The sequence below is a fragment of the Arachis ipaensis genome, chromosome B9, assembly GCF_059453495.1.
Source record: "Arachis ipaensis isolate K30076 ecotype BB chromosome B9, ASM5945349v1, whole genome shotgun sequence".
Taxonomy (NCBI): domain Eukaryota; kingdom Viridiplantae; phylum Streptophyta; class Magnoliopsida; order Fabales; family Fabaceae; genus Arachis; species Arachis ipaensis.
In genome coordinates, this window is record NC_142444.1 from 42,499,997 (window position 1) to 42,527,732 (window position 27,736).

General features: G+C 34.9%; 2 protein-coding genes and 2 pseudogenes across 4 annotated transcripts; 2 read left to right on the top strand and 2 right to left on the bottom strand.

The window, feature by feature from the left end:
* Positions 1–524: 524 nt before the first annotated feature.
* LOC107617340 (uncharacterized) lies at positions 525–2,646 on the bottom strand. 3 transcript variants are annotated; one of them, XR_015899429.1, is made up of 3 exons: positions 2,422–2,502; positions 2,233–2,293; positions 525–753 (listed from the first exon to the last, which is right to left on the bottom strand). XR_015899429.1 is itself a non-coding variant. In XM_088498443.1 (3 exons), the coding sequence occupies exons 1-3, from the start codon at positions 2,494–2,496 to the stop codon at positions 555–557; spliced, it is 360 nt and encodes a 119-aa protein (XP_088354569.1). In that variant the 5' UTR covers positions 2,497–2,646; the 3' UTR covers positions 525–554. The 3 variants fall into 3 exon arrangements, 2 of the variants coding, with proteins under 2 accessions (XP_088354569.1, XP_016174570.1); XM_088498443.1 differs by having other exon boundaries at positions 525–778; positions 2,422–2,646; XM_016319084.3 differs by having other exon boundaries at positions 525–796; positions 2,422–2,646.
* A 3,830-nt stretch (positions 2,647–6,476) lies between these two features.
* Positions 6,477–7,209, bottom strand: LOC107617339 (uncharacterized). Its single transcript, XM_021111490.2, has 3 exons — positions 7,009–7,209; positions 6,718–6,933; positions 6,477–6,617 (listed from the first exon to the last, which is right to left on the bottom strand). The coding sequence occupies exons 1-3, from the start codon at positions 7,207–7,209 to the stop codon at positions 6,477–6,479; spliced, it is 558 nt and encodes a 185-aa protein (XP_020967149.1).
* A 2,704-nt stretch (positions 7,210–9,913) lies between these two features.
* LOC148544452 (myb family transcription factor PHL11-like) lies at positions 9,914–12,637 on the top strand (annotated as a pseudogene).
* Positions 12,638–26,218: 13,581 nt separating this feature from the next.
* Positions 26,219–27,017, top strand: LOC107615524 (uncharacterized; annotated as a pseudogene).
* The last annotated feature ends 719 nt before the right edge of the window (positions 27,018–27,736 follow it).

Here is a 27,736-nt window from a genome sequence, read left to right on the forward strand (position 1 = left end):
TGTATTCAAAGACACTGAATTAGTATATTTTATATCTATCCTAACAAAAAAAATATAAAAACAATTAACAAGTAACACAATTTATTTTTTATTTTTTTATTATTTTTATTAATTTTTTATAATTATATTTTTTTATTATTAAATTTTTTTCCCCAAAATTTTTAAATGAAAAAAATAAAAATAAATTATACTTTCATAATTTATCCTAGTTTATCACTAAACAAAATACAAAAACACTCATTTTTTTGTCTCTATCATTTGTATCTTATTTTTAGTATCTTGTCATATTTTCAAAACCAAATAAGTCTTATAGTACCAAAGTAACATTTAACCGCTCACATCAACATTACACTTACCAAAGTAATATATGTATTCTCTTATAGTGTCTTTTAGCAAAGTTGTTTAAGGCTTTAACCTGTAAACTTACAAATAAATAATAGTTGTACTCAGCTTCCTGGCTGTTACTAAAACATCTGATAATTGATATGAACGAAGCAAAATTGAGCTTACGGGAGAAAAAAAAGGAAGAAAAAGAAGAAATCAAACAAACAAAATCAAGTAATTTGATTAATCACAGCTTCCACAAATCCCCAACCATCATCATCATCAGGTCCTACCCAATAACCACATAAAAATATTTCCATGCATTGTACATTATTCATATTATAAGAGAAAGATTCATATATAAATCTTGTGCATGACATGAAGCAATGTTGAAACCTTCCTTTCACGGATAAAATGTGACGATTTGAACTGCAAGCAACAAGAGTCTTTTGAGCTGAAAATAAAATATATCCTGTCACACAGTAAATAAATAAATAAAAAAAACACGAAACGCAACCATGATGCTGCAAACTCAATGCAACCATGATGCTGCAAACTCTGCTTTAAATATAACTTCCAAATTTTGCCTGGTGTAATTCTGATGTTGACATTCAAGCTACCATATACCATATACTTGCACCTGCTGCATGACTATGTTTAAGGCTTTTTGCAGCAACAAGCACACACACACACAGAGAGAGAGAGAGAGAGAGAGAGAGAGAGAGAGAGAGAGAGAGAGAGAGAGAGAGAGAGAGAGAGAAGGGGGGGGGGGGGGGAGGGGGGAGAGTGACTGTAACATAATACAGCTGCATACTTTGTATTGCCAAATGAAACTAAAATGCAGCAAAATAGCAATCTGTTAGAGTTTCCTTTGTATAGCTGTAGAGTTTGTTTTGTATAGCTGGCAGGTTAGTTAGTTTGTTAGATTTAAATCCTACACCACTAGTTAGCTATTTAATTTTTCCTATTTGTACAGCTATATATACTGCATATAGCTTTGACTCTCTGAATTAATTGAATCATTCCAAAATCCCTTTCTCTTCAAGCTTGCTCTTGCAAGGTATTTGAATTGCAAGCTCGATACCATTTTACAGTGACAAAACTTTTCTGAGAAGCAAAGAAAGGTGGTGAGGATGGAGAATATTCAAGAGCAGAGTTTGGGAAGCTTCAATATGAATTCTGAATTCTTACCTAATCAGTGTTTAATCCTAGCTTATATACAAGTCAGCTTCCAAGTTTAACTTGTTAGTTAACTTAGCACATAGACCTAACAAACTGAACCTGTTAGGAGCTACCACCTGTAACAACTAACTAATTAATCGTAAGTGACTTTAGCTACAACTGCACTCTGCCTCTATCTACCATCAGACAGAATATTTACCACACAAATAAAGAGGTAGAACAACCAATTTGGTCCTCAAAAGCTCATTACTCATCATTACAAATTACGATTGGGATACCATAAACTAAAAAATATTTTCCAAAGACTAATTTGCCAGCATTTAGAGATGCCCAAAGGGACAAAATTCCCAACCTAACCTGCAGCTTAGAACAATGTACTAATTTATTAAAATTAGGTACCAAAGTTATTATGCTACGTAAAATCCGAGTCCTACTTAACCAGCAGTAAACATATCTTCGGCAGTTCCACCCTTATAATAATGACTAATTCTCATACAAAAATCCAACATGGGCATTCCAACAAATTAAATTACATAGGCTCCCAAATTTAAAATTGAACACAATTTGATAATTAACTAATGTTACCTGATAAATTTCAAATTGCATGAATTATTATTAGAGAAAAATGAAAAAAACAAGCCATGAGCATTGCAATGTTAAACCCTCTATAAGCAAGATATAATCACAAACAGTTACAATGCATAGCCCTGAAAAGAAGAATCTAACCTGCAGTAACAGTTTCACTGCTTGAAAATCGAACCAGAGAAGATTCTAATCGCTGCACTTCCTGAAGACAAAAATCATTCAAAATTAAATTGAAACATAGAGGGAGTGAATAAATAAATAAATACATAAGCCGTTTTGAAAGAAAAGCTAGGGTTCGAAGAGACAGACAAGTTTACAAAGTGAAAGTACCTTGATTGGGGGTGGTGGCCGCGGCAGAGAAATACGTACCGGAAAAGCGAAGCTTGTGGAAACTAAGCACGTCATTTTGTTGAGACCACCACTGCGGGAAGCAGCATTTGCTCTGATGGGGTCTTGTGATAATTGATGGAGTTGCTGCTGCGGAGGCGAAGCTGACGTGGCTTGAGTTTTAGGGTTAGGGTCGAGGGAATGACCGGATGAGGAGGAGACAGGGTTGTAGATAGGGGTCTTCGCGGTGCGGTTTGGTTCGGTTAAAAAATCATCCAATCCGAAGCGGTGCGGTTTGAATTGGATGAAATTTTGTTGGAAATTCGATGCGATTCGATCCGATTACAAGCGATTTGGATCAGTTTGGATTTGCAATTTTTTAATATTTATATTCGAAAATAAATAAGTATAAATAACATTTATATTCCAAAAAAACCTGTAAATAATATTTACATTTATATAAAACAAAATATATAATTATAATACACAACTAAAAATATTATTCGAAAATATTATTAAAAAATAATAATACTAAAATAATAATATTATATTTTTATATAATACTAACAATAACAAAAATTAAAAAAATTTAATTTAAATACATAAAATAATAAAATTTATGAACTTACATAAATTAGATGATCCAAATAATTGATGATATATTCTTCGAGTGCCATATAATTACGTACCATTTTTAATCACTACAAATTAATAATTTTTTTATATAATTTTTTTCCTTCAAGCAATTCTAACTCTAACATTCTTCTTCAGTCTCTCAACTTCTCCTCTCACGATAAAATTGTGAAGCATTCAACAACAACACAAACACCCTTAACTCTAACACTCTTCTTCAGCTTCTCAACTTCTCTCACGGTAAAATTGTGAAGCATTCAACAACAACACTTATGGATGAAAATGGTCCCCAGAAGCTCAATTTATAGAGCTTCTTTGAGGGTTGCTGGTTACCGGAATAAGAGGCTGTCCCCTACATGCAGACCACCTGCAACATGCCCTCCCGTATTGCTCCAGGCTCCTCGAAAATGAGCGAAGACTCTGCTTCGCTGCTAGAATTCAGAGGCAACACGCTCCCTGCGTGTTGCCAGGGCTGTGCCAACCGTCACTGCAAGCCACTTCACCACGCCTCCATGCATGTTTTCAGCACCTGCCATGCCTCTGACGCCCTATCACCATGCCCCCAGCGTGTTGAACCTGACACCCACAATGCGGCAAAACACCCCTTCCCAATATTGAGTCAATATACCAAAGATGAACATTTTGGTATAATGGTAACTAATTCAGTAAATATTATTATTTTTAATTAGTATTTGGTTAATAATAATTTATATTTATATTTATAAAAATTTATACATATAAAATATATAATTTGTATATATATTAGCTAAAAAATTTACCTATATAAATTAATACCGTTTACATTATATTTGTTAAAATTTATACATATAAATTAATAAAATTTATTTATTAAAAATAATTTAGTATTTATACTGACTAAATATAAAATAAAATTACTAAAAATTATTGATTCCTAAAATTTTTTGGATTCTATTTTTGGTGAGACAATATGATTATTTTATCATTTTTATAGTTAACTCCTAATGAAAAATGTATAATTGCTAAGTTAAAATGATGAGTTGGTCATCAACATGTCACTTAACAACGGTCAATTCAACACTTTAACTTAATATATAAACTCCGTTAAATTAGTAAATAATTAGTCGATAAATTAGTTTTTAATAAAGAAGATTAGAAATGTAAATATTATATCAAATTAGGATAGAGCTCATCGAAACGAGAATTTTGACACTAATTTCAAGAAATTCGACCCAAGATTGGACCGAACGGACCGGACCGGTTGAACCGGCCCAAACCGAGCCCGTGGGCCCAACCGGACCAACCTTTAAATGAGCCAAAGCTCATTTTCTTCTTCAAAATGCAGCAAAAGCGGAGCTGAATGCAGAGAGGAGAAGAGAAGGGCACGAAACCCTTGCGTTAACTTCCGAATGCCATAACTTTCCGATCCAAGCTCCGATTGCCGCACCGTTTGCGGCCACGCGACCACCGCGTCAAGCTCTACATTTCTACTGGAACAATTTCATAGGTAACCTGCTATTTCACCTCAGCCTTTTCTTCCCCAGTTTTTGGAAAATTAAGCGGAGATATTGAATTTCTTTACTCTTTGATGTTTTAGGATCCAATTAGCTTGAGAAAAACATTTACTCTTGCTTATGTGAAGCTTGGGTAAGGTGAAGATACCATAATTCCATTTTAATTTTATTGAATTTATGTTTTGGATATTAAAGTGGGTATATATGTGTTATAAATGTGTATTAGGTTGTGAATAAATAATTGGGGTTTGAAATAGTGAATATTGGAACTTGGAGGAAGCATAGCCTAGAGTTTATTGAGCTTTTGAGGGGCTGTCTTGGTTTTAATTAAATTGCTTTGATCATTACATAGGAATTGGCCAATGTTTGGTTTAAGTTTCTTGCATTTAATATATAATGTTCTGTGAAAACTGAAAACTTAGGCTAGATGACACTACAAGAGAGGCGGGAATGGGCGCCGGGATTGGATTTAGTGGCGGTTTCCAGCAACCGCTGGTATAACCGCTGCTAAATCAAAATTTCGCAGCACTTCATTAGAAAACCGCCGCAATGTTTATCCATAGTGTCCAAGTTTCCGCACATTTAGCGGCAGTTTCAAATCACCGCTAAATATTAATATAGTCTCTGTCAGGGATATCGGCGGTTGCAAACCGCCGCCAGATATAATAGTTTTTATACTCATTGAACCAAAACAGAGGCGGTTTAAAACCGCCGCTAATTTAAGTGAAATTTAAAAAAAATAAAAATTTGGGTTTTCCAATAAAACACGCATAATTGGTTTAAAATATTATTCAATTATTTTTAAATTCGTTTTATATTTTTTATTATTTTAAGAGTGAATATTTTTAACCTTAGAATCTAAACTTGTAGCAAAAACAAAATTGAAATATAAGCAAAACAAGAAATATATATCCATCAAAATACGAACAAAAAGAAATCTCTTTCAAAGAGTTGCTCAGTCTAATTCAATAAAATGTTTGCTTCAATACAAAATATCTCCAAACCTAATATTCTATTTTTCACTCTATCACTCCACGAAACTCATCCCTTGCAGCAATGTCTGGTGGCAGCTCCTCACCTTGCCGTTGAAACAGATAAATTAGAGCACTTTCCATCGCCTTCATCTTTTTCTTCTCTGCTGCTGCCTCATCCTCCATCGCCTTCCTCTTCAACTTCTCGCCTTTCAGCTCTGCGTGCAGTTCAAGTAGTTTCCTCTGAGTCTCCTCTAGTTGGACTCCGTTGCCAGGCGCATGTGAATTTAGACCGAAGAGTTAACTAGGAGTCGGTCCAAAACCCACATCACGTACTCTACCTGGTTTCTCTTTTCCGAAAACCTGAGCGATGGAATCATTTTGAGACAACACCCTAGATGACTCATCATGTTGCTTAATCTCCTCAATTCTTTCCTACAGACACGAATTAGCAAATACAATAAATATGTTGATGGGTCCATCTCATGTCAAGAACACACCAAAAGATAACAACATAGGATGCCAACCACTATAAAAAGAAGTAAGGGATAAATGAAACTCAATCATTCAAATTCTACCCCAACTGTTTCCAAATTATATCGAAGTTCAAAATGTCTATAAACATAACAGGTAAATTTGCAATGATAATTAAAGTAAGCTGAATTAGAAATTGTAAAGGTCTCTTGGTCCATTATGACATAGGGGAGTAAACCATTCACCAAAGAGGTAAAAAAACAAAATAACATAGAAAAGTAGACTACTAGAGGTCTTAACTTTATTGATCAATTATAAGTAGTAGTACTTACATTGATAGCTCTTGCTTCATCATTCATATAGGAGCCATCTTTTTTTTTTTGTGCACTTGATCTATAACTCTCCTCTACCGACTATTCTCCTTTGTTGTTCCGACTGTATCAACAAATTTTATGCCATTACCGTAATTAACACAATCAAGGCAACCTTAAGTCACAGAAATAGTCCAAAGAATGAATAACAAAATGTAAAGTACATCTTCTTCCATCCGTCGTGCAAAGCTTTTTGAACCGCCTGTGTGGGTATATAGTTGCTTTGATCGATTCTTCGCATTTTTCCTGCACTTCTCCTATTGGTCCATTAGAGGCAAAGGGCGATTAGAAACTGATTTAAAAAGACTCAACACAACATAAAAACTATTGCTGTGTACCAATGATCTACTAGATTACCTTCATCTCAGCTTTGGCACGATAGTCAAGGAACCATCTCCAATGCTCTTGATCAATTCCCGGCGGACGGTTCTCAATATTTTGTTCAGTCATGAACGTTGGCTCGAAATAAGCATTATACAACCTCAGCCTTATTTTCTTCCAAGACTTCCCCATACTTTTCAAAATATTTTTCTTGATAGTTCCTTCGCTATCTTCATCAAAGTGGAAAATTTGCTATATAGATAATAATAATTTGTCAAAAATTGTAAAAATAAGCATATTTATTTCAAAAGGGATATAAACTTTTACCTTCACACATTTGTTATAAACTTTGTCCTTAGTGGTAATCTTACGCCAACTTTCCTCACAAATAGGAAATTTTTCAAAGTCAGATCCTAGCAGACCAAGCACGCCACTCAACAGTCCAGCTTCGTTTTCAATTGCTTGCTTTGCATTGTTGAACCTGAGCATGATCTTTCTACCGTTAGGCCGTTCCATAGCCTCCCTCATGCTTAGTCTTGCCGGCTTGATTGTGCCATCGGAATCTATAAGCCAAACATAATACCTTATGTGTATCCGTAGTGGATAGCATGCGAGAATCACAATACATAACAAGAGTCTAAATCATGTTGAACATATAAAAATTATTAAACAAATTACCGATTATCCTGACTTCTCAAAACTCTATAGTCTTGCGTCCTTTGCGATTTTGAGCTCTAGAATCAATAAAGGAGTCATCAACTTGTTGATCAACAGAATCTACATCATTGGCATTATCCACGGAGTTTACATGGCTTGGCTCTGAGTTCTGAATATTATTTGTGCTCGTTTGTGGAGCAGGCCTTGGTACACTGCGCGGCAGAAGGAATGGGCGTGAAGTTGGAGGGACACTATCACCACTGTCTGGGAGAATTCCAAAGTCATTGTGGTGGGAAGTCGAGACCGGAGGTGGAGCCGTTTGTGGTTGCTGACATCCTGGTCCTAACTTTGGTTTTTTCATGAAACGACATTTTCTAGCCATCTTAGAAGATAAAGGGTGCCTGTTTGAACGAAAAAAATAAATTAGAGTCAAGAGGAGTCAAAGCACATTCATGCTTTGTGGGTAAATTTGTTACAACCAAAATTGAATTATAATTCATTGACTAATTCACATAGAAAAAAACAAGTTTCCATATAGATATAAGATTACATAAATGAAAAACTATAATTTCTGCCCAAGAATCTAAATTACTCCCAACCATTTCAATATGAAAAAGCACCACATACATTCAAGAGTGTTTCAAATGCAAAGGGCAACTCCAATAGTCTGTCTAGCATTATTGTCTTATATAGCTATAATCATTATAACGAGTATATGAGGCCAAAAAAAATGTTATTTTATAATAACCATCGAATAATTAAGTGTTTTTTTAAACAGTGCACTTCACTTCACATACAAATTTTCTTTTTTTGTTGTTGTTGCTTCTACTGGGTACTCTGTTTTCTATTATATTGGCAACATGGCTTAGCAATAAAAAACATTCTTTGTATAACACCTACTAATCAGAGTACTAAGGAGTACCCTTTATATGCTGAATTTCTCAATTTTACTTTTTTGATATGTGGTGTTAATAATATATATATATAAAGAATACAAAAGATCAAGCGGACCTTGAGTTTTATTTTTCACCCTTATTAGCAGGCACACATGATGATTATGTGGAAATCAAGTTATGACTCTTATGGATACTTACTCAGTTTCTTACATCTCAAATCAATCCTAACTATACTATTATACACTCAAAAAATAATATACACAAAAAAAATTAATAACTAAATCAATAATCATATGTTATATTTTTTAATTAAATAATTAACTTCTAAAATAATCAAATATACCAAAATAAAAGAACTAAATCTATAATAAATAAACTAAATAATCAAGCTTTGACCTATGTTTGAACTACTTTGCTTTTAACTCTCTATAAAACCATGTTCTCCTTGTTAAGTTTTCTCTCTTTATTTGATATAGTTGTTCAACAAAAAAAAAAGATACAAGACCATATAAGAAAAAACACTCATCAAACGAAGCTCATTATTAACATGATTTCAAGCCTTTTATTAGGGTTTATGTTATTCATCACTGCCCAAGGGAACTAATCATCAGTTTTAATTGTTTCAGGTAATAAAATACCATATTTAATTTTCTTTAATTAGTTATTTAAAATCCTAGGCAGCTAATTTCCCATTACCTAATAAGTTTCCACCAATTCTTGATGAAACTTCAAGTCAGAATAGTAACCAAAGCAAGCTTGAGGTGATGACTGGAATTATAACTCTTACCCAAAAGAAAAATAGGTTATGATGAAAGGAACAATATAGATTTCATTTATAATATATGAGCTACTACTGTAATCAATTATTTTAAGATCAACCATTTTATTGATAGAAAGAGGAGGGTTACCGAAGTAGAGAGGATGGGTCAACAGTAATCTCGACCGGAAGACGACCACACTGGCGGAGAGACCTGAGCGACCGGCAGCTTCTGGAGACCCAGGTCCGGCGCGAGCTGAGGATCCCTCATTAGAGCGCGAGTTGCGAGAGCTTCTATTGGCTGGGGGTGCCTTCGTTCAATTTTTTGATTTAGGGCTAGGGTATAAGGATTGAGAAGCAGATGAACTTACTAATAGCGGAGCTGGGGTATTTAGTTTGTAACAAAACAAGCTGCTACTATAGTCCTGTGTCTTTGAAGTTTGAATGGTTAATAATATACATTATATCTGTAGTTGTTTGTTTTTACTTGGTGGTAGCTATGTCTAGAGGTATTGGGAAATTAAGAAAAACTATAAGTAAAATAATGAAGAAAAATTTAGATTTTAATAGTTGGACTGTAAATATATTTACTATATGATACTACAACATTTCTAATCCATAGAGATTTATAGATAGAATTTAGCTACATAGATAGAGAACTGTTTTATACATTAGATAAATACAAAAGTAAAATAGGAAGTTTTTTACCTTCACTTCGTCAAGTATTTTCTGTGGGAACCACGTTTCCGTACTTGTTATAAACTCAAACCCAAATTTAGCCCGGTACTTTCGGTCCCATTGAAGCAGTTCCTAAAAATAAAACAAAAAACCGTCTGAAATGGGTTTCATCAACGAATATGAAAAGGATTTTGATAATGAAATTGGGGATCAGCAATCAAACCCTCATCATTGAAGCCGGAGCATGACCAATGGCTCGATAGAGGTGACTGTGTCCAGAGAAGGCATCCAGCCATGACTGTATACGAGACTCTTTGAACCACAATTACCTTGCAAAGGATGTTGCGTGGTCCGAAGAAGAGAATGGAGACGCCTCTATCATCTTCTCTGCGAACCAACGGCTTCTGGTAATGAGAAAGAAGTTTCGTGTCTCCAATTTCCCTGATAGGCCACGGACATAGAAAGAATGTGCAGGGACAATTAAAATATACGATTGTAGGAAGTCTTATATGAGAGGTAAGAGTTAAATAAAAGAGCTTTATATGAGAAACCAGTCAAATAAAAGAGCTTCATATGAGAGTATAGGTTTTAAAAAATAAAAAATTTCTCAATCAATTCAATCTATTGTATACTGATATGACTAGAATACAATCCACTATCTATCATAGGTGAATACAGTAGTATATATGCATGAAATCCCGTGAATATGAGCTACATCCATGATGGAGAAATGTATTTTAGGAATCGGCGGCCTCATCACAATCCTGAACCCCGTCATCAGTGGATTCCTCTAAAACCTCATTTCTTGTCAACTGCAAGCCTTCGACATCAATTCAGGAAAGCTGGTCATACAAGACTGGGGGAGAGTACCATACGTAATAAACTCGACAATATATTGCAAGCAAAACAATGTAGCAAGCGACGGAATAACTCAATGGAAACAGAATAAAAATTACTTGCATCCCAGATAACATGTAGCTCACGAAAAGTATTGAGGAGGAGGCTTACTCATTGCAAAATTCTGTGCTTTCTTAAAAGAATACTTCTATAAAGAATTGCTGGTTCCAAGTCCAAAAAATGAAAAGATAAAGAAAAGCTTCCTTAAAAATTGAAAAAGAAAACAGGAAAAACTGTTAAAATTAAAAAAAATAATCAAGAAATATAACTAAACAATCATAATGACAGAGAATAAAATCTTCAAAATATCTTAAAAAATGGAAAACATAACAGGAATGATAGACAGATTTAAAAGACAACAAAAAATATATAAATAAACAATTATAACAGATGGAGTATAGAATCTTAAAATTGTAGATCTGTTATCTTAGATATGCTTCTAAGAAAAATACCAAGTAAACTACGACAAACTCTTCTAAAAAAAAATTACAACTGCGTCGATATATAACTTTTCGTATATTCAAATTTAATTTGAGAATATGTTACCATCTCCAATTATTTTCAATTTTTTATGGACATAGATCTACCTAAACTCTAATTTAACAGCATCTATATCCTACCTATGATAGAAAATATAAAATCCAAATATGTCTACGTCAAGTATATAAAGATTTCTTTGATTAGATATTTTGAGTATTAGAAAAATAACTCATACAGCACAAGATTGATGAGAGAGGTCGTAAGCATAACAATTCAGTGCATACTCCCAGTATCTTTTGAAAGAACTCGCTAATATTATACAATCTCCGGATTAAAAAAATGAAATTATAGTGGAGCAAGAATAATGCTACAAATTAAAGAGGAAAAAGCCAAAAACACACAACTTAAAATAATTGATTCAGTGAAAAAATATAAATAGTTGGTTTAGTGAAAAAAATAAATTATTAAACCCTCAACTCAAGATCAATATTTCAAAACTATACACCCGTAGCAGGTTTATTATACTAACAACCTTTGAGTTACTTATTTTCATGCAGAATCTACCTCCATTAGAGGCTCCTCTAAAATTGATAGAAAAAGTTCTAATGGCCAAAGATATAAAGTGGAAAGATGATGGTGTTCTTTCTACCTCAATTGATATGATAATATTTTCTGAAAAGGAGATAAACTAGAAAATTTGGACTTAAGAGTCTGAATTATAATAAATAAAATAGCTCTTCAGAGTTTAGCACTAGTTTCAGAGGTGATAATGAAAGAGGGTATGTTAATATGTTAAGAATTAATGTCACTTCTTTAGTTATATACATGACCATGATTTCCATTATCTCCAATTATGCCCACTTTTAAGATAGATGAGACTAATTAAAACAGAGCTTCTAGATGAGAGATAGATGAGATTTCTCTGCATTTATTCTTCAACAAAACAGAGAAATCCCAATAGCAGAGACATTGAGACATCAAATTGAAATCCAAAAGAGACTAGAAGAACAGCTAGATGTATTTACCATTTATACGATTCAGATAATAGTACAGTTGGTATTTTTATGCATTTATTTTTGGTATTTTTATCAAACCTTGGAATAAAAATAGTATAATTTGACATAGTTTAACTGAAAAAATTGAAATATTAAAAATAAAACATGCTTCATAACCAATAGGTACAGAAGAAATTGTAGATAAGAATAGAGGCTCAAGAAAAGTATTTGCAAGTTGTGTTAGAGAAAGCTCAGAGGACACTTTCCATGGAAGGTTCAGGCAGTAATCTAGAACCATCTCAAATGCTCAATTGACCGAATTCAACTCTGCCTTGTCTAATTTCAGGGAAAACATGAACAACAAAGATAGCAAACAAAGCATATCAGACATGAATGATTTTTATAGTTAAGTCTATGGTTTAGGTTTCCATAATTACCATGAAGTAATAAGGGGAGAAGAAAATATTGATCAAAAGCCTAAGATTAAAGAGGGTTCAATTCAGTTTGACTTAGACAGCAGATGTACCTATGATCTTGTATCTGCAAGTGGATGTGGATCTGAAATTGAAGCCAAAATGCTTTCATATAGGCTATGATCATTTTGAACAAACCATATGTTTTTTTTTCTTTCATATTGTTTAACTAAGGTTACGTATTAGGAATAAAGTTTATCTGATTCACTTAGCAATATCTTTAATGATCTTAACGTCATGATAAAATCTTCATGAAATTCTATATTTATCTTCACGATTCTACATGAGAGATAGATGAGATTAATTAAAATCAATCAAGTCTCATTACTCAAGAGAAACAAAATAACAGAGCAATTCATTCTTGCTTATCAATACATACGTTTCAAGTAGTTAAAGTTATGACAGAAACAGAATAATGATTAGCCAGCTTAGCTTGCTCATATGGGACCAAGTCACATAAATCAAATTCCTAACTCTAAACAGCAGTAGTTAGCCCCAATTAATAGAAGATATGGACAAATTCTTGTTCAAAATTCCGAACAAGGGGTGAAAGCACTAATGAAAGTTCAAAGTGTTAGAACTAACCAGGGACAGGGAGAGGCTGCGATAGCTCAGGATGGCGAACGGTAGAGAGTGGCTCAACAGTTTCGTGCACGGCGGGCAGAGGACCCAGGATCGGCAGCACCTTCGCAGTGGAGCAGCGACGGCAGAGTTCGCGCGCTTCCAAGGAATCTTTGTGGGGTTCTACTTAATTTGGGGAAGAATGAGTTAGAATATATAGGAAAAATTAAAAAGGGGTAAAGGAGAAATTGAGTTAACAAATCCTCACCTGGTGGCATTTTGTGATGCAATCGTCGCTGATTTGTGGCACGCGAAGAAGTCATGCCTTCACAACCTTGTTTTGTGGCGGCTCTGTGTGAGGTCCCTAATTCTTCGCCACTATGCTCTGCCTCTGTTGTAGTGTGACCATAGGATAAGTTGGAATGCAGGTGTATGTTTAAAGTTTAGCAATTTGTTGATGAATATGTTTGGTAGGTGGTTGTTGGATAATTAGTGATTTGATTATGGAATGGAGATTGTTATTATGTTAATTTAGAAAGAAATATGGTTGAGTGTTGTTGCTGGAAATTGTGTTGTGTTGGTATTGATAGGTTGATAATGAATGGAATGGAAACTTTGGATGAGAATAAGGTTTAAAGAGTTTGCAAAACTTTGGTTTTGGGCTGAACTTCGGCGAGCTATAACTTGGTTTTCGGAACCTCAAATTTATTCCAACTTGTTTTAAATGAAAATTGAGTTCGTGAAGTTTATACCGTTCGAAGAACAGAAGAAAAATGATTTAAAACAATTAAGTTATGCCCGTCGGAAATTTTGGTGTCGATTATGTAACTATGCAGGGTGACATTTTATGATTCTGCAGCTTGCCACTGAATCTGTTTTTTTTTTAAAAAGAACGTACGTCCACCGTATGCATGGCCCACGCGTACGCGTGGTTTGGATTTTGGCGATGTGTACGCGACTAGTCTTATGCATACGCATGAGGAGCTGGTAAGCGTGTTCACGCATATGCCTGGCCCACGCGCACGCATGACATGAAGTTTTCACCTACACGTACGCATGACAAAGGGACGCGCGCGCAAGCTGCACCTTTACACTCCCACGCGTACTCGTGAGCCACGTGTACGCGTGGCCCCTGTTCCAGCAAACATGATTTTTGAGTTTTAAAACTTATTTCAAACTTCTAAACTTCTATTTTCATTCCTTTAGTCATAAATAGTAGTATTAAACCTGATAATCAGATGAAGTTAAGAGATGGGGATAACTTGAAGGTAAAGTAAAGCTGAAAAGTGATGAATTGATTATGAAGTGTTACAAATGATCATATATGATACTTGGCTGGATATTCAAATGAATGATTATGCATGATACTTGGCTTGAATGATTAAATGATCTGAGATACGAGATTCCCTGGATAAAGTACCGTGGCTTGCCACCTTGTGTACCAGGTTGAAAATTCGATACTCTGTTGACCCTACGACGTAAGGGTGACCGGGCACTTATAAATTCCTGGGAATGTTAACCCCATTGAGTAATATTGATTATTTGAGAAAAATCTATGCATAGACTCCTGGGGATGCACGTCGAGGGCCAGTCTAAGGTTTTCGAACTTGTCGGGTTGGTTGAATAACCGACAGATGAGTCTCATCAGCCATAGGACAGGTATGCATCATATGCATACTACTTGAATTACTTGTTTGTGCATTAACTGGGTGTTCCTAAGTGTACTTTCCATGTTAAATGTATATTTGTTACCTGTAGTATTTGTAACCTTCTTGTACTTGCCCTTATTTGTTTATTTGTCTGTGAAATGCTGACGGAGATGGAGGTATGGAGGAATGGAAGTATGTGACTTAGATTTTAAGGTTAAGTTAAGTTAGGCTTAGATACTCTTAGAAAACCACCTTTTATGTTTTCTATTTAATACTTTAAGCTCTATAATCTGAGTGTCGGCGTTCTGAGTTTGCCTCTGGCATTCCCAGGACCTTATATCTTATTTGTGTGGCACCTTTACCATACTGAGAACCTCTGGTTCTCACCCCATACTATGTTGTTATTTTTCATATGTGGGTCGAGAGGCATCTCGTAGATGTCTAGACTCCTGAAGCGAAGTGGTTACTGGGTTATTTTGTTGTACAGTGATCTATATATATATTTATATGTACTTAGCTTTCTCTCTGCATAACTTATTCTTTTTTATCCTCTTAGAGGTTTATGGAGAGACAGAATTTTGTTTACGTACATTTGGATTTTGGATATGTTTATATATATATATATGTGTGTGTGTGTGTGTGTGTGTGTGTGTGTGTGTATCCTCTGACCAGCCTTGACTTCGCGGGCAGAGTTTGGAGCTTGTTATTTTGTATTTTTGGCACTCTATTCCTACTTTTTATAATCTTATGTTTGATGGTTATAGTTTCCTTAGCACGCAAGTTAACTCATTTCTTGAGCATTACGTTTTTATTTCGTGATTTTTATTCCCTCTATTCTTCAAGACTCCTAGTATATTATAATCTTTCTGCTATTATATGTACACATTTTATTTTAGAGGTCGTAATACCACACCACCTCTGTTTTATGACTTATGCGTAAAGCTCAGTGTGGCAGGGTGTTACATAATATCTATACGATTTTTATTATGAGTAAATGGTGGAATGACAAAATAATTGTATGTCTTACAGAAAATATAATTAGGGGTTGAAGTCTCCCTTTTTATCAGGATTCACATTGTCTTTTGCGAAAATTGTCCGAATTTAAATTTGTACTTCACTCTTAAATCAAAGTAGTAGAATTCATATATGATAGCTATAAAACCCGGTTGATTAATGACTGATTAACCCATAAAGTAAAATTAATTCTAGAAAATTAAAAATGTGAATTTTATGGCTTAATATGATAGAGAAAATTAAAACAAGAATTTTGACACCAATTTTAAAAAAAAATTGGCTCAAGATTGGGCCGAACAGGCCAAACCGGGCCAATCGGACCTGTATTGGGCCCAAGGTCTAGCCCAATAACAAATAAGTAAAGGCAACAGTCTTATTTGCTGCCAAATGAACTTAGAAACACAGCAAGGAAAAGGGGGAAAGCTTGAAACCCTTTCCCAAATTCACTTCAATCTTTAATTAATCATAACTTTTGATCTGGAGCTCTGATCGTTGTATCGTTTGTGATCACGCGACCGCAGCGTCAAGCTCTACAAAGCCTATAAGGTTGTGCAAGAGGTAAGCCACGTTTTAACTTGAAGGGAAGGCTTAGTCTTGCCTCCTTAATCCTTAGGTAAAATAAGAATCTCAACCCTAAGTTAAACACTTGGAATTTTATGATTTAGTGATTGAGTTATTGTGTTTGCATGTGATATTATGGTTTAGGTAGTGTATATATGTGTATTAGAGCTTGATTGATGGTTTTGGAAAGCTTTGGAGTGGAGCAATAAGCTTTAAAATCTGTTGGTGAAGTTTTGGGACCTTGAAAGTTGAATTTGGAAGTGTTCCGGATTGAACGGGAATCGGCCAATGTATGGTTTCGGTTTTTTGTATCTAAAATATAATGTGGTGTGAAAATCTAGGCTAGAGACCCTAAGATAAGATTTGAACTATTGATGTTGTTGATTGGTTGAGATGAATTGTGTTGTTGTGTGTATGTGATTAGTGGATTTTGGATGCTTTGATGGTAAGATGTATGAGAGATATGCGTGTTTTGATAGATATTTAATGATTGGTTGAGATTGAATTGCGGGTGAAACTATGTTGATGGTGATGATGATATTGATTGCATGTATTGATGGTTGATGGAATTGGTATTGTTGGAACTTAGGATGAGGAAAGATATATGATATGATGTTTTGTTTGAAATTGAGTTATTTGATTGAGATTGTTTAAAATGGTGGATTGGTGGATTGTGAACTTAATAAAGATGTCAAAGTATGAGTTGAGGAGGCTTGAGGTTGATTTTGGCAAGTTTTGGTTGGTTTTGAATGAGTTTGAAGGTGTATGTTCTGAAAATTGGAAGTTATGAACTTTGATAAAAATGAAATTTTGATGAACTTCAACGGATCATATCTTGAGTTACCGTTTTTGAAATTTAATATTTTTTATATCAAATGAAAGATAATTTGACAAGCTTTAAAATGGTTTAAATTTGGTGGAAATCTGAATTCTGTGGAAAGAGATATGATCGTTGAAAGTTAGGGCCTGAAATCTGAATTCTATGAATGCTGCAGAATTTGTGATTTCTGGTTTGTATGTGCACGCACATGACAGGCGAAAATTGTTGTCGGTTTAGATTTTCTTCTTAAAGAAAGGAATTACTTCGTTGTAAACATAGCTCCAAACCAACAAACAACTCTCACATCAAATTAAAATATGGTTTTGTCACAAGTAACAAACCCCAAATAAGAATTAACCGAAGTATTTAGACTCCGGGTCGTCTCCCTAGGAATTGCGATGAAGTGGTTAATTATTGGCTATAAAGGGGCAAGGGGGTTTTGGTTGATAAGAGGAACAATAATATAAATGACAAGAAGAGTAAGGAGAGCAATAAAAGAAGCAATAAGTAAAGAGACATTCATGGAAAGGGTTGAGATCATAAGCTTTCTATCCTAGTCATTAATCATAGCAATGCTTAACAAGAATTTATCTTATTTTGTCATCTCCAACATTGGAAGAAGGTGTAGTTATCTTCCGTGAGAGAAAATCAAGCAAGACTAGTTAATCTCAAGTCAAAAGTCCTAATCAACTCGCTAATTAATTTAGCAAGAGATTAGAGTCATTGAGAATGATATTAACTATCAATTCTAGATCACCAAAATAGGTTGGGTTTTCATAACTCAAGATTGCCTAATTACTCTTTCTAAGCCAAGAATGCTCAAGGTCTACTCTAAAAACCAACCAAACATTCTGTCAAACACTTGGTGGGTAATAAAGGAAAGCATGGTAAATTTGCAAGAATAATAAAATCTAACAACTACCAATTGCAATGAGAGTAAATCAACAACTTAATTCATCAATGAAAGAAACATCAACATCAATTTGCATTAAATGTAAACCAAATCCAACATGAGTTCATCATCACAAAAGAGAGCAAAGAGGGAAATTAACATTACAACTAAGAAAATCAAGATGTAGACATGAAAAATTATAAAAGAAACAAGATGAGATCAAAGAATTAAACATGGATCTATGACAATTTAACCTAATCCTAACCTAATTCTAGAGAGAAGAGGGAGCTTCTCTCTCTAGAAAACTAACTAAAGGCTCATGTTGACTAACTAATTGCTCCCCCTTTGCTTGGACTTCAATTCTGCATGAAATACACTCAGAAACAAGTTGGATTTGGTCCTGGGCAGCTCAGAAATCGCCACAGCATTTTGCCTTTAAGTGGGTCACGTGTTAGTATCGGCGCGTACGCGCCATGTGTGCGTGCGCGTCGATTGGTTGTTTCTTCATCCGCACGGACGCGGCATGTATGCGTGCGCGTCTCTATGCAAAATCACTTCTGCACGTGCACGCCTTGTACGCGTGCGCGTCCATTGATGCATTCCCAATCTTTGTTTCTTCATGCATTCTCCACTTTGTATGCTTTTCTCCTCATTTCTTCCATCCAATACTTGCCTTATGAACCTGAAATGACTCAACAAACACATCAAGGCATCGAATGGATTTGAAGTGAATCAAAATCACCAATTTAAGGGCCTAAAAAATATGTTTTTTACACTTAAGCACAATTCAATGGAGAATTACAAAACCATGCTATTTTATTGAATAAATGTGGGAAAAGGTGGTAAAATTTCCTAAAATAAGCACAAGATAAACCACGAAATCGGGGTTTATCAGATCATACCCCGTGGATTTTTAAAGCTGTGTGTACGCACAGCCTTGTGCGCACGCACACACGGGGGACATGGCTACTGCTGGGAGCACTAGCGCGCTCTGTGCGCGCACACACGTTGGGAGGTGCATTCTATTGATGGCATTCGCACGTCCTGTGCGTGCACTGAACAATGAAAATTTTGCTTTTTGTGTGTACACACAACCCTGTGCGCATGCACACTTTCTGAAAATACTTCTGGGTGTGTGCATGCACACCCCTGTGCGTACGCACACTCCCTGTTTTCTTATAAGAACATTGTTTTTACATGTTGCACCTTCCCAACAAGCTTGTAATTCGAGACCCTATTTTAAGCTTCTGAATCCACATTTTCATCCTTTAAGTCTTAAATCAATATCAAATGCCTAGTGGTCAAGAAGAAGCTAGGGAAGGGGTAACTTGTGGATGAAGAAAATAAAAGTATTGATGGATTATGACTAATGATGATGTTATGAGTTGTTGAGGAGGATGGTAGAGTGCTATGGATGATATGAGCCGAATGGCTATGTGTCATGATGGTTTATGGCTGATTATGAATTATGATTTTAAGCCGAATGGCTGAGATACATATTGAAAGATGGCTGATAATGAATGCATATATGCTGATTTATTGATGTTATGATTGTTGCACTCAACCTATCTGAGATACAAGTTTCCTTGGATAAAAGCAGTGGCTAACCACCACGTGCTCCAGGTTGAGACTCGATACTCTGCTGACACTATGTCGTAAGTGTGGCCGGACACTATGAAAGTTTCGGATGAGCTCGCCCCCGTGAATAAACACCAGTGAGGGTGTTGTATGTGAATTATGATTATGATTATGTTTTGAATAACTCGAGTTGGGGATGCGCGACAGAGGGACAGTCTAATGGTTAGCTACCAGGACTTATCGGATTGGCTTTATAACTGACAGATGAGACTCATCAGCCACTAGGACAGGCATACATCATATGCATTATATGTGATTTGTTTGGAATGCCTAATTGACTGCATATTTACTTTCTAATTGTCTACTTGCCGTATCTGTTTCCTAATTGTGCATTTCTTTGTTGATATAATTGTGTTTGCGATATCAAATTACTGGTGGTGGTTGGGAGGTTCGAAGGATTTGGAAAGGGGAGTCTTAGTTAGACTGAAGATCCTTAGTTAGTTGCCTATTTTCATTTCTCATGGTTTAGTTATATTTATGCTCTTTGATTATAAAGTGGGAGTTCTAGGATTGCCTTCGGCTTTTTCCAGGACATTATATGTTAGATATTTGGGCACTGTTACCATGCTAAAAACCTCCAATTCTCACCCATGCGGATTTTGTGGTTTTCAGATGCAGGATGTGAGGCTCCTCGCTGAGGCATGCTGGAGACTTCTGTTTTAGCAAAGATCCTTGGCTCTCGGGACTTTATTTTGATTTTATGTACTTATTTAGATACTTATTATCTCCATTGTATATACATATGCCGTATTGACTCCTCTTAGAGGTTATTTTGGAGAAATAGGTTCTGTAACTTGTCTTTTGGGTTCTCCTACTTTATATATGTATGTATACTTCTATGCTCGGACCGGTTATCTTCGCAAACTGAGTCTTGAGTCTTGATATTTGTATTTTTGGCACTCTCTTGTATATCTTTCCGCATTAGCTTATCCTTTATTTGTTTCGTTTACGTTATCGGTCGGAGTGTTGCACTTTTCGATTTAACGGTTTTGATTTATCCCTTTTTCTTCAAAGGCTCCTAGTTATAAACATTTTTTATACTACTATACATACTAAATTTTATTTTTGGAGGTCGTAATACCTCGCCACCTCTATTTTATGACTTAAGCATAAGACTCTGTGTGACAATAGGTGAATATAGATGCTTTTAATGGGATGAGATAGACATACATATATTTTATTTATATTGTAATTAAGATAAGTAATAATTTTTTTTGTACATATTTCATTTATAAATGAGATTTATGTTACATAAATTAAGCCTTTCGTTTACATATTTGCTATCTCATTCTCACGGTAAATGAAATATCTCCTAATTTATATTATTTATTATGTAAACAAAATATATATAAAATAACAAAAAAGTGAACTTTATATAAATAGATCCATTCAGCCTAAATAATCATATTTTTTTTCATTTTCTTCTTCTTCGTCTAAACAAAAATAGCTAGTAACAATTTATATTTATTAGTGTGTATCCAAATGCAGATAAAAAAAGGATAAAAATGATCATATTTGAATGCACAACTCTTGCATTGATACACAATTAATGTGTGGGTTTTCTAGATAGGTTGAAAAATCTCATATTATTATTGATGAATATGAGGGTACTTGGTCGAAAAGATATTAAAAATGTCGAGTATAAATTTTTAATAGATTTGAAAAATCAACAATTTCAATTTCAGATTTTTTGGCTTGAACGCGATTATCGTATCGCGTCTATCGAAACAAAAAAAAAAATCATAAGACATAGCAACAAATTCACGTGAGACATGTGCAAATAAACTAATAGAATGAAATTGAAAAATTAAACTCATAACTAACTTGATCCAGTTCCAAAATGTCTACCATGTCACTACTAGAAAATTAGTTATTACAGACGGATATTTCCGACGGATTTTATCCCACTGAAATATAGAGGGAATTTCAGAGGGATTTTTTGTCGAAAAACAAAAAAAATGAATTAGCATAAATTACAGACGGAAAAGAAAATCCGTCGATAATTCCGTCGGAAAAATTAATTCTTTCCGTAAAAAATATTTACAGACGGAAAATCCGTCTGTAATTTAAATTTTCCGTCGGAAATATATTAGAATAAGGAGATGGATCACTCTACTCCCGAATACTTCAGTTCACTTTTTTTCACGTTTCCTTGAATTACTCCCATGCCCTCTCTCTCTCTCTCTCCATTGAAGATGTGACATCCTCCGGTGTCGCCGCCGCGGCTCGCGTCACACGAGCTCCTTCCACCGCCGCTCTCAATGCGTTTGCTCCTTTCGTCGTCACACGAGCTTTCTCGGCCGTGCACTTGTCTTACGAGCTCCCTCCGCCGCCACTCTCGCGCTGCTTCTTCTCTCCTCGCCGGAGGTTTGTCATCGTCTCTTCTCGTCACTGTTAGTTCAGGCAGGCCTCCGCTTCCTTCTCGTCCCTAGCCCTAACCCTTCCATTGTGATTCTTTTCCGATTTTATTATCCCTAGCCCTAACCCTGTCCCTTCCCTGTTTTTCTTAACCCTAATTCTCGTCCCTTAACCCTAATTTTCCGTTTGTTCTCTCTGGTTTAGAATTATGTTATGTGGATCGATTTTAATCCTAGTTTGTTTTTTTCAGGTCCACTGAAGGTTACACCATTTATGGTCGAGTGAAGATCCCCAGCAGTATGCTTTGTTTTTCTTTTTTGTCACTCTGATTTTTATTTTCTTACTTTTTAGTTAATTCAAAATCTAATTGTTGGATGGTGACTGATGCGAATAACCATTGTATTTGAATTGGCAGATTTTTTATATTTTGTTCAATATACTTTAGATGAACTAAAGCTTTCAACTTTAATATGTAGATGCACTAAAGCACTTTAATATGTGAGATTGACTTTGAATTGTTGATGGGACTGGTAATGGTGCTTGGGGTCATATATCAGTTCAAGTTGTTCATATTGTTTTGGAGTTCACACCAAAATCAAGTTTGATTTAGTCATTCAGAATTCATCTAATTTGAAGCTTCGGTTGGTTTATAGTATCAATTGTAATTTGAAATATTTAGAAAGATGGCTATCAAAACCTGTTAGCATCTTTGGTTCATTTACTTAGGTGTATCTGATAATGTTAATTGAGTGGAATTCAGCAAGGTTTTGCTAGAGTTTATTGTGGTGTACACCCATTCCTTGCATCCATTTCTTGTTAATGGTGTGCATAAATTTGTTAGTAGATTTAGGAACAAAAGACTATATAATTCCCGGAAAAGTGTCGAATGTCAAAGTCATACTCAATGGTGGTCAGAGAGTTACTTTTTTGAGGCCTGATGGATATTTCTCATTGTATCCTTTAATTTACATCTTCATTTTAAACTCATTTCAATTTGCATGATAACTGCTATTACAATAATACTTTAGTTAATGATAGTATTTTTTTGTTGAGCAACAAACTAGTTCCTTAACATGTTTGCTTTAAGCCACAACGTCTCAAATATTTCTTGATGGATGCTTCATGAGGTCTGAAAATTATAGCTTTTTTGATGAGTATGCAGGGCCAGGGGACAAGGCTGTTTGTGGCAACAAAACTAGGACGAATTCGAGCTTAAGAATGCAGACTTGGTTGTTGAGAGAGTTATTGGCAATTCAGATGAGTTCTTCAAGGTTACAACAATTTCTTCTCAAATTTCTTAATTCTTCATGTGGATTTTGTTATTGGCATTGTAAATTGATTCCATTTGTCTAAGCTTTTCCTCTGAACTTACACTCCCATTGTTTTAAATTTGTTATGCATAGGATTTTCTCAATCTGTTTGTTTGACTTTTTCAACTCTTTTTCATTTGCACAAAATCAGAACATCTACACCATCAAGGCATATAGTAGTTTATATGATTTAACATTAAATTCCTTTATTTTCATTATAGCATGATCATTTTTTCATTGCCACTGCAGGCAAGAATTGTTGCAAGCATGTGAAAAGCATAAGGAAGAGCAAGTGATTGCTTTGAAGCACTCTATGCAAAGTGGAATAATTAGTTTTTACCAGATTGCTTTTTTATGTTGATGTGGCCCCTATCCTTAGATTATTTTCTTGATGTCAAGGTCCTTTTCTTCTCACACTTCTAGGCTGTCATTTACAGGCACAGGCAATGAAAGAGCAAGCTCAACTGAGGGAGAAAATGGCATACCAATACAAGCTTGGTAACTTTGAGGTGAGAATCTCAAATTAAACTATTTGAGGCTCTTTGGTTAGTTTTAATGGTTTTGCTTGTTTATTTGTAATTTTGTCACTATAAGCTGCTGCTGCAATCCAGAGAAGGTTGGATCCTGATGCTGCTTTATAGTTGGATATAGCTTCCATGAATAAATATTGAGAAAAGAGCTTTCTGATCAAAGAATTTGGTGACAGCTTCATGGTGATCATGCCTTCATTTTTGTTGCTTTATAGTTGGATATAGCTTCCATGCTGCTTTATAGTTAAATGCTCACTGTTTGTACTCATTTTTGCTTACTGCTATTTAGAATTTTAGATACTAGAATTTTGTAGAGGTTCTGCTTTTTAGCATGAAGTTAAGGTGGAAAAAATAGTATCTGCATTTCATTCGGTGCTCACTGGGTTGCAATATGCCTTAAATATCTCATCGTCGTGATATTGTATTGAAGCCAAAAATTGTCCATAGGAGGTCCAGCAGAAAAAAAGTATAGTTTTTAACTTGCCCTTGCAGTTTTTCTCCCTCTTTCCATCATGAATATTTTGTTTGATTCTCTTTTGTAATAGTATGAAACTGCATAAACTCTTTCAGTGTCATCGTCTTCATTAATGGTGTGAATGGAGCAAGTCAGAAGAGAACGAGCCACCAATGATGGCAGCATGCATTCAAGTCTGCTACCCATCTCACTGTGTTGCTTTGGAAGCTTAGATGCTACATTGATTCTACTCTAATTTGATGGGTGTTATATGCTTCGCAGGTAGTGAAAATTGTTCAGGATTATATGGGTGTATCATCATCCATACCTTCGCTATAAAATAGAAATTCTAGATAGTATCCATACATATATTGGTAGATAGTAAAATCCAAAATTCAATCTTTTCTTATTGAGTACCAGAAACAGCTGTTCTAGGCCTCATATGGTAGAAGTAAATATCAATATATAAAATATGTCATGAATTTAGATGTTCAACAATCATTTCATGTTAATTATACATAATTGACAGGAAATTATTGGAGTATAAGTTTGATAACTGCCAAATTACTATTATATTTTTCTTGTATTAAAATTAATTAATTTTTAAATTTTTATTTTTAAAAGATTTGGAATTTAGAATTTAAGATTTAAGGTTAAAGTTTAAAGGTCGGCAGCGGATGGCTGGTGGATAGAAAAAAAGAGACAGAAGCGAGAAGAGTGATTGTAAATAAAAACTTAAAAAAATTATTTAAAAAACTAGCTGAAATTGGTAGTGTTGCCCAATGAAAGGTTGACTTTTTAGTGGGATTGTATTAAAAGCATTAACATTGTGCAGTTATCATTGTCAACTTTAGTACATTATTGCACCATGAATTTTGCAATAGAGATTAGCCATAGAATATTTGCTAGCTATATAACTAGTGACTGTACCGTGTGTGTGATGTAGAAAAAATATTTATTACTTAAAATTCATTTTTTCAATGATTACTTTTTGGAAGCTAATTAGCGATTCAGTCACAACTTCAATTGCAGATCTCTGTAGCTAATCCCCCAATGTTCAGATTTTTCATGGTTACTAATAATTTCTTTTAGGGATGCTTGTCTGCATAAATGTATTCCTCTTAAATTCCAATAGCTTCACTGGGAGGATTCCACATTCTATTGGTAATTTATCGAACCTATATTGGTTAGATTTAGCTGACAATGAGCTTCAAGGACCTATACCAATTTCTAGTGGCAGTGTACCTGGTCTTGATAAGTTGCACCATGCCAAACATTTGTGAGTCAACTCTTTTATTTTCTGCAATAAATGGCTTACTACTTTTATGTAGAAAAATCCATCTAATACGTGTTACATGCAGTCATCTTGGGAAGAATAATCTCAGGCAATATTCCTCCTCAACTTTTTAGCTCGGAAATGGCTCTGATTCATCTGTAAGAATTCTAATTTTTTTTCATATAGTGTCTGCCTTTGGGATCCAATTCTTCAGTGATTAATTTTAGGTGTTGTAAAAATTGTTTAGCCACCATAGCTGCTGTAGGCATAGGCACCTTAGACTCTCATATAAATTCAAAATTTTCAGGTATCATGATGCGTAACAACATGATTGTGCCTTTCCTTTTTCCCCCTTTTTTGGGGTGTGCGATTTGTAAATTATTGGATTTAAAGTTTTGCTTGGTGACAGTTGCTATTTTTTGGTAGTCTCAATACATCAAAGAGAGAATATGATTATTATCCCACTATTGGAAAGAATTGAATGATGATGTTGACTCCATTTCTGTCACATGCAACAACAATTCTTGGCCGTAGAATTCAGCAGCCTACCATTCCACACTTCCTAACAGATCTTATTATATACCTTGAACTACTTCTTTCTCTCATTGTCTTTTGTGTTTGTTTCTCTAAACAGCAAAACAATGTTACTAAGAAGCTCCTCGACACCAATACCAACCTCGTTCATACCCCATTCTAGGGAACCATCCTCCCCTGAAGCAGAAAGGGTTCTTCAATTTTCTAGAACAAGATCGTTTGCCAGTCCAAGACAAAACTTGCCTGACTCATCAGATCATCGAAGCCCAACAAAGCACGACAACAAGAGTCGCATACCACGTAGTAACGTGCTCAAGAGTCAGCATGGTACCGAGATCAAAGAAAGTGACCAAGTGATTCACACAACAAAAGGGAAACCTTCAATCAGATAACTCTTCTCAGTCTCAGGTTTAGATAGGCAAGTCCTAGTAGAATATGATGAAGATGGTGGTGAAGAAACGAAGAGAGGTAATAGGGGAGTGATGGTGGCAAGATATGTGGTGGCAGTGGAAGAGTCCCAGATGGAGGTGGCTGGGAATCAGATAAGACTCATGCTTATTACCAAACCATGATTCAAGCTAACCCCAACAATGCGCTTCTGCTTGGAAATTATGCTAAGTTCTTAAAAGAGGTAAAGCTTGTTTTTGAAACTTATCAATACATGGAAGATCTAAGAAAACTATTGTGCTCTGTCTATGAATGGTTCACTAATATTCAATTTGCAAATATAGGTTCGTAGAGATTATCCTAAAGCCGAGGAGTATCTTGAAAGAGCCATTTTGGCTAATCCTGGTGATGCAACTGTTTTGTGACTCTGCGGATTTAATTTGGCAAATGGAGAAGGAGGCTGATAGTGCTGGGGGCTATTTTGATCAAGCTGTTAAAAGCGCCCCTGATGATTGGTAAGATATATACCACTATTTCAGCACATGGATGATCTGGTTTTAGAGAACATTTGTGACCGTGTGAGGAAAGCTGGGATGATGAAGAAGAAGCAGCAGCAGCAGCAGAAAATTGTTCAAATGAGTTAGGAAATTGAATAGGAGTTGCTTGTAACATAGTTCTTTTAATTTACTAGTATGAGGAAAATTATTTAGAGCCCTTTGGATACCCATTAACAACTTTTAATTTACTCAATACACTTTGTTGATGTATGGTTGTTATTTATTATTATAGTTGATGTATCAATACACTTTGTTTATGTTTTGAATTATATTGACTTGTTTGTTTATAGTATTTTGTATGAAAACAAGCTTATTTTGTAATTGGAAAAATAAAAAAAAATATTTTATCTTACTGATGGATTTACAGATGGATTTTCTATCTGTAATTAGAGTGGGAGATAATTTTCCAAAGTTCAAATTACAGACGGAAAATCTGTCGGAAAATCCGTCTGTAATTACAGACGGAAAATCCGTCTGAAAATCTATCTGTAATTACAGACAAAAAATTTGTCTGAAAATCTGTCTGTAATTACAGACGGAAAATCCATCAGAAATTTCGTCGCCTTTGGGAAATGGATGGAGAATTTACAGAGGGAAAATCCATCGGTAACTAGTAAAAATCCGTCGGTAATTTTCCGACGGAAAAAAAATCCGTCAGTAAATAATTTCCGACGGGGCTTT